The sequence below is a fragment of the Prionailurus viverrinus genome, chromosome B1 (assembly GCF_022837055.1).
Source record: "Prionailurus viverrinus isolate Anna chromosome B1, UM_Priviv_1.0, whole genome shotgun sequence".
Taxonomy (NCBI): domain Eukaryota; kingdom Metazoa; phylum Chordata; class Mammalia; order Carnivora; family Felidae; genus Prionailurus; species Prionailurus viverrinus.
The window spans coordinates 168756911-168764855 of NC_062564.1; the positions used below are offsets into that span (position 1 = coordinate 168756911).

General features: G+C 33.6%; 1 protein-coding gene across 2 annotated transcripts in view; it reads left to right on the forward strand.

Annotated features, from left to right (window-relative positions):
- GNPDA2 (glucosamine-6-phosphate deaminase 2) overlaps positions 1–5512 on the forward strand; it is a 30889-nt gene extending 25377 nt beyond the window's left edge. For both annotated transcript variants that reach the window (XM_047855038.1, XM_047855039.1), the window contains exon 7: positions 4494–5512. In XM_047855038.1, the coding sequence (XP_047710994.1) occupies positions 4494–4555 (62 nt within the window). In that variant the 3' untranslated portion in view covers positions 4556–5512. The remainder of the gene's footprint in view (positions 1–4493) is intronic.
- Positions 5513–7945: the final 2433 nt, after the last annotated feature.

Genomic DNA, 7945 nt, shown 5'->3' on the forward strand with positions numbered 1-7945 from the left:
ATATTTCATGAATATAATTGCTTGACAGGGCTAAAGAAGTTACCATATTTTATTGCCTCCAAGACACATCTTTTTTCATGTTTTGTCTGAAACTGGGATGTGTTTAAAATTCGTGTCACTGTCAGTTACCTGGTAGCATTTTTTTTCTTAATGGTACATAAAATAATGTGTGTCTTATAGTCTTCAGTGTCTCATTTATGAAATATAGTATGTAACTTAAATCATGTCAATTTAAAGGAAATTTTTAAATTAACTCCATAGTTCATGTAAATGTGTGAATGTGGCAGAAATCTTGAAGGTGATGCACAAATGATGGAAGTTGGATGAACAGTAAAAAACACAATTTTGATGTTTATATGGTTTGTATTTGTACTTAACTGTTGTGAGCATTTTCCTATTTTACTAAATATTCTTCAAAAGTAAATTTAATGACTATATAATAGTCAAGTAGATGTATCATAATTCACTTCAACATTTCCTTATTATTTCCAGTATTTATATTTTCATCAAAATTACTTTTTTTTTTTTGCCAAGCCACACAGATATCAAATTAAACTGAAAAATTTCTGTTTAATAAGTTGAGAGGTAAAAGCAGAAATATCTGTCATGAGTTGTGAATATGACAGAGCTCTTGGATGGAGTTTTACCCATGTATGTAGTCTTTTGGATTTCATTACAAATACTAGACTCCTTGAAAAAATTAACAGGAGGAATCCCCATTATCCACATATTTTATTTAATGCCGGTTTTAAGGAGATTCTTTTTAACATTCTCATATTTTAATATACCAGCAATCCTCAAACCCCTGTGCTTATCAGACTTTGTCCATTTGTTTTTTATAGAAAAAGTTTACATTTTATGTGAATATTTAATAAAATACTCAATAGCCTATAATAATTAAATGACCAGTCACTATTCTAAATGGATTATACTTGATTTACTTAATTTGCACAATTCTATGAAGTGGATACTCTTATATAATCCCATTTATAGATGAGTTAACAGGCTTAATAGAGATATTGTCACCCAAAGTCAGTTTGTATTTGTAGAGCGGGTTAAGTGATACCACGCTTATCTGGAGTCTAGGCTTTTGTCCACTCTTATGCTACCTCATAGAATAGGTATAAATTGGCTATCTAAACCATATTTCTGTTTGTTTGGGTTGTTTTCATACTATAACAACTGCTTCCAAAAGCAATTTTAGTTTTTCATACTAAAATAATTGCTTCCGACCTATTTTAAAGGTAATTTAAAACAGGAGGTAGGTGATTATATATATTTTGTTCTTTTAATTCATCTATCAGATTGTAAGCTCTTCTGAAACATCTTGAAGTGTAGACTATGAGAAAATCACCGCACTGCTCTTTTGAAGACACTGTATTTTGTACCTCAGGGGAGCTGCATATATTTCTGAAGAGGTTTAGGGTATCGGCCTCAGTCAGGGTGCCTCCAATATGGAGAAAAATGGAATTGAGATCTTGTTCATGTTATATCAGACCTCATTTCATAGTACGGTATTTTAATACAGGGTAGAACTGAATATTCATAGGTTTATGCATATTCAAATGTAGTTTTATATATTTTCCATATCTTCATTGAGTCATTCTATCACTTCAAGATGTACTGGAGAATATGAATCTTGTGGTTACCGTCTATAATTCTTCGTATTGTGTTCACATCACTACTTTTTCTTCTGCCATCACTAAAAAGTGCCTAAAAGGGTTCTAATTATTTAGCTCTCTATGAAAATCTAGGTTAACTGCATCTAAAATAAAAATCATTAGTTAATGGAAGTTTATTTCAGTATACAGGTATACCTTTTAAAAGATAGCAGTAAATCACAGGAAAATATAGTTTAACATTGAATGTTTTCTGATTTGTTTTTGCTAATTTTATATAAAACTTATTTTATGTTAAGAGAATATATTTTCAAGACATCATCATCATAGTGAACATTTTTTTGGCTTCATCCTTTGTAGGCCCTGCTCCAATAGATTGACAGAGGTCGAATGAGTTCAGATTGAGCCAAAACCATAAAACTGACATTTAGAATCTATGGCATTTCACTTCTTCTGGCAACATGTCAGGAAGTCTATACGTTTTAGTATTCAATTTATTTTTGTCTGTTAGTGATTTAAATAGCAATGATTTGTTTCTATCAAATTCTTGTATTGAAAGTTGTCAGTTTAACCTTAGGTCATAGTAAATTCTTTGTGTCCTCCAAAATGCAAGTAATAAAATTTTCAAAATAATTTCTAGTTTGGAAACAGCCTTAAGTTTAAAAGTTACAGCCAATATATAGTTAAATCTTATAGAGTTGAACTTTTGTTTATTTTGTTTTGTGTTTTAAATCTCTAATGTATTATCTCCATGATCAAAGCTGTAAGTAAATGATAGATGAATTGTATCAAGTAGAATGAACCTTATTATAGCTACTTCTCCATAAGAGAATACATCTTCTAAACAAAGTGGCTAAAATTACCTTTGTCTTTATTGTTCCCTCTCCTCCTGGCTTTCTCTAGTCCCCATTTTACTGCTCTGTACATATTGGTTGTTGAATTAAACTTTTCAGTTAAATCCTATTTTAAATAGGAGATATCATCTGATAGTTTTTATTAGCAAATATTTCTTCTGCACTATACACATTACCTTTTAGTGTATATTTTTGGTAAACATAAAGTATATTTACCAATTAGTGTCATCAGCCAAGGGGCTTAAGTGCCTTCAAATACATAGTCTCCCATAGTGTTAGCAAAAAGAAATGTAACAAGTATCCCTATCTGCAAGTAGGTGACTCAGTATCATAACAAGTTGGCTCATTAAGTGATTTGAGAAAATAAAATGTATTTCATTAAAATAAAAGCTCCATAGAGGTGGGGACTTAAGTTTTGTTCACTGCATTATTTCACTGTCTATAAGTTTGCTTGGTATACTGGAGGCATTTGATAAATGGTGGATAGTCAGATAGGTAGATAGATGGGAGAACACAAGACTATGAAACCATCTAAGCACTGAATTCTATAAATAACCCCATGAAGTCCAAAGGATGTTAAATAAGGAGAAAGAGTTAAATAGCATAGTTTAACTTCTAACTTGATAGGATTCAAAGCCCCAGAAAATGGATAGTAGCATTTAGATTGGGAGGAAATGGCAAAAGCAATAGCACAAATGTAAGGAAGAGCTAACAAAGCAGCAGAAAAAGTTCCTGTTAATAGAACAGAGAACCATTAAAGTGTATTGATAAAATAGGGCTAGATTATACTTTTTTTTTTTAATCTCTACCCCCAACGTATGGCTTGAACTAAACCCTGAAATCAATACTCACCTGCTCTTCCCAACTGAGCCAGCCAGGCAGATTATACTCCAAAAATTTTAAAGCAAAATGGAAGGTAGGGGTTAAGAGCAAAAAGAAAAACCAGCGTTCATGTCATGGCTCTTCACTTTCTGGGTCATGGGCCACTTTGAAAATATGGTGAAGAGACTGTCCTCAGAAAAAAATGCACACATGCTCACACACATTCGTATATTAATGTGGGAGATTCAAAGACTCCTTGAACTGTCTCTAGCTCTGTTACATCCTAAGAGTTGGGGCTGTACTTGATTTCTGCCAGGTGGGCAGCTTCCAGTTCTCAGCATTTGGGAGTCAGAGACGGCTCAGTACTGACTGCTCTATTTTTTCTTGTATTCTAAGTTTAACTCTTTTGTTAACGTTTAAATATGGATTGTCCAACTTTTTTTTTTTAATGTTTATTTATTTTTGAGACAGAGAGAGAGTGCAAGTGGGGAAGGGGCAGAAAGAGAGGGAGACACAGAATCTGAAACAGGCTCCAGGCTCTGAGCTGTCAGCACAGAGCCCGACGCGGGGCTCGAACCCACGGACCGTGAGATCGTGACCTGAGCCGAAGTCAGATGCTTAACCGACTGAGCCACCTAGGCGCCCCTGGATTGTCCAACTTTTTAATAGTACCTTGGATTTTTTTTCACTAACTTCCTTCAGTGTGGCTTATTACTGTAAACACACACGCCAAAATAATGGAAAATAATTTGCCAGACGAATGAATAGGGTAATACTATCCTAGTGTAACAACAGTTCGGTCCCTAGCTGGAGTCTGGTAGAGGAAATGCCAGAGGATCAAATTCAACACACTTACAGATACAATTAAAGTGTATTCATCAAGTCAGTATTCACATTTGTTAGTTTTGTCATACTGAAGATCTGAAGGCAAGAACTGCTTCTACTTCTGGTTACTCCCAAAGAATCTGTACACATCCTAGATCTACAGCTCCATAAATACTGTAAATTGCTGTTTGCTAGGTAGTTACAACTAACCATTATAGAACATTTCTATTTTCATTTTTCAATAAAACTTTATTCTGTATCAGACAGGAAATGATATACTTATTGTGTCTTATAAACTCTTCTATTTTCTAAAGTAAATGAGATATAATTCAAAATTAAAAATAAAACTAGAACTGTGCTTTTTTTCTTTAAGGTTTAATGCATGTGCACAATAAACTTGTGGATCCACTATACAGTATGAAAGAAGGAAATTGAAGGAGATTGGAGCAAAATTCTGCTTGAATGAACAGAACACTTTTATAAGTAGATGAATTTTCAGCTATGCAATATGATAAAACATGGGGATTTTTTGAAGACTGTCATTTTTGAAGTCCAATACCTATATGTTGAACATTCCATATTTACAATGTGTCCATTTTATACTAAGGTTTAGGAGAAGTAGTTGGCTCTCACAAATAGCTGTTATTGTAAAGTACAGAAGCCACACAGCCACTCTATAAAACAGTGCAGAAATGAAATGTCTGTTTAAAAATTTCAAGTCATTTTAAATGTGAAGAATATACATCAAGTATCATTCATATGAATCTGGTGGCATTCTCAAGAATTTTATTTTTTAATCACATAAAGACACTCCACCTTTCAGATTATCAAAAAATCATTGCAAACCTTTAGTTTTGGAATGTAATCTTTGTATTTTCTGTGCATTACACACAAGCTTTTCTGCACGTGGTTGCCTTAGCCCCTTCCTGCAGTGGCATCTGGACATGAAAAGTCCTGCTGTATATTGTTGGAACAGAAAATCTGAAGAAATGACAGTGCCTAAAAGTACAGTTTACGTCCTTTTGGAAAGTATGTATAAGTGCATGATTTTTGTGCACCACCTTCTACAGCACTTTTTTTACAAATGTGCTCTTATTTTTATTTAATGACTTGGGTTCATGCTTTTAATAAGTATTTTGGCAATTATGAACTTTATACCTAGCAACACTCTTAAGGAAATTCTTTTGAAGACAATTTTCTGATTATTGTTAAACTTCATAAATGATTAGCTTTATTCCTTACTTATATGTCTAAAAAGATAACATGATAAAGTATATATAAAAGGAATTACTGTAAACTATTTTAGATTGCCATTAACAACTTGCATCATTAAACTGCAAATAAAACTATTGTTTTCTATCTTTAATTCAAATAAAGCTTATAATAAACAAATGCTATCTAAATTTTATTTCCAGAAATGAAACTGAATACACACATCTGAGAGATTCCAACATTAATAGTTGTATTGAGCCTGCATTTATTTTTGTTTGTTGCCATCATGCATTTGGGGAGATCTAAGTGAAAAGGCAATGATTCTACCTATAATTTCTTAGTCACTCCTTGGGGAATAAAAAACGCTCCCTTCTGCATATTTTGCACCTAGAAGAACATTATTTAACATACTTAATTAAGCATACCTTAATTGAAATGTGATTGAAATGTATTAACAAAAATTAAACAAAAATAAATATAATGTTTAAAATAAAATATGCTTTAATTACAGGTAATGCAGTTATAATAACCTTAAGTGTTACAAATGGTCTTTAAATGACTAGTATGTCAGTATAATCTTCCAGTCACACACCTGGTAATAAAATTGTACCGTTTACTACAAACAATCTTAACTAAGAATGTCCTAGTATTATAGAGAAATAGCTAAAGATACCTGTTTTAGTACATGGTTCAGTAGTTAACTTTTGTGCTTTAAATGGCATAGCTGAAACACAGTTTAGAACATCTTACCATCACTGCCCCTGATGTTAGGTGCTGGTTTTAGGTTCAGGTCCTCAAGCAAACTGATTTCTGGTGACTCTAGCTCCCTAGCTCAGAGGCCAAGCTGCTGCTAAGTAAAGAACTAAGAAGGCTAATAGATATTTCCACAAGGCAATAAAATATGGTAGCTAAGACCTGGTGGGGTTTGGATAAAGAAACCACTGTTGGGGCGCCTGGGTGGCGCAGTCGGTTAAGCGTCCGACTTCAGCCAGGTCACGATCTCGCGGTCCTTGAGTTGGAGCCCTGCGTCGGGCTCTGGGCTGATGGCTCAGAGCCTGGAGCCTGTTTCCGATTCTGTGTCTCCCTCTCTCTCTGCCCCTCCCCCGTTCATGCTCTGTCTCTCTCTGTCCCAAAAATAAATAAACGTTGAAAAAAAAAAATTTCAAAAAAAAAAAAAAAAAAGAAACCACTGTTTAAATCCTAGCTCTGTCAATGACACTGGCAATGTGGCAGTCTGAGCTTCTTGCCCTGTAAGATAGGATGGTAATAGTATCTGTATCTTGACTGTAGACTGAATGACGCAATGCCTATGGAGCTCAGCTCAGTGGCTGTCACATATGAAAATCAATAAATGGTGGCTATTCTAATACTCATTTACATTATTGTAGTATCTGCAAAAATCTTAGTATAGCAAGGTCCTATCAGGGATACACTTAGAAGGCACACAACTCTAAACCATGAAAATCATCTGTTTGGTAGAGTGACCAGGGGAGAGAACTTAAGCTTACATTAAAAAATTTGAAAAATATATTTTATTTAAGTAAAATTGCTTCCTAAAAAGTCAGAGCTTAAAGGAAGAAAATTAAATGTGTCCAAATTCTATGCCTGCTAATAAAACACAAATATTACATAGTACACACATGGTGTATACTTCATGTCAAGTACCAACTTCTTTCTCCTGAAAGTAATGGTAGAACAGAACACTCTGTATTAGAAATTATATGTAAATGCTCTTCTAGTTTCAAATATACTGCCATTTTCCAAAATACTGTTACAGAATTTCATATTTCATCTGTTCTAATACAGCTAGAAGAGATAGGAAAGATATCTAAGGTTATATAAGGATGAAATCACAGGTAATTAACTTCTATACACAATTTTAATAAATCCTATCTTTTCATAATGTAATAACCTTAGTATAACGTATCAATAGTCTTATCCCCAAAAGACATTTACGTCATTCAGTACATTCAAGGTAGAGGACAAAATTAAATAGCTAAATTATTTCTCTTACTGTAATACCATCTGCCCTCTCATTTGTTCATTAACTTGGTAAACATGGTAGTTAAAAGGACATATTTATTTATTTATTTTTTATTTTTTAAACGTTTATTTATTTTTGAGACAGAGCATGAATGGGGGAGAGTCAGAGAGAGGGAGACACAGAATCGGAAGCAGGCTCCAGGCTCTGAGCCATCAGCCCAGAGCCCGACGCGGGGCTCGAACTCACGGACCGCGAGATCGTGACCTGAGCTGAAGTCGGACGCTTAGCCGACTGAGCCACCCAGGCGCCCCAAAAGGACATATTTTAAAGCATGACAACCATTTACTGCCTGTGTGACTTCAACTAAATTAACTAAAGCTCAAATTTTCAATTATGAAATCTAGCAATTAATAATATTAATACTGCTTGCTAATACCAAATACCCATCATTTTGCAACAATGCATTTTAATTATAAAATTAAGACAGTTCCTACCCTTAATTTTAATTTAGATGTGTATATAAATTGTCTAGTTCCAAATATTTATAAAGATTTTAACAAAAACTAAACAGTGCATGTCCAGCTAGTATGCTATTTGACTTTATTTAATAACTCCTATAAATCTAAATT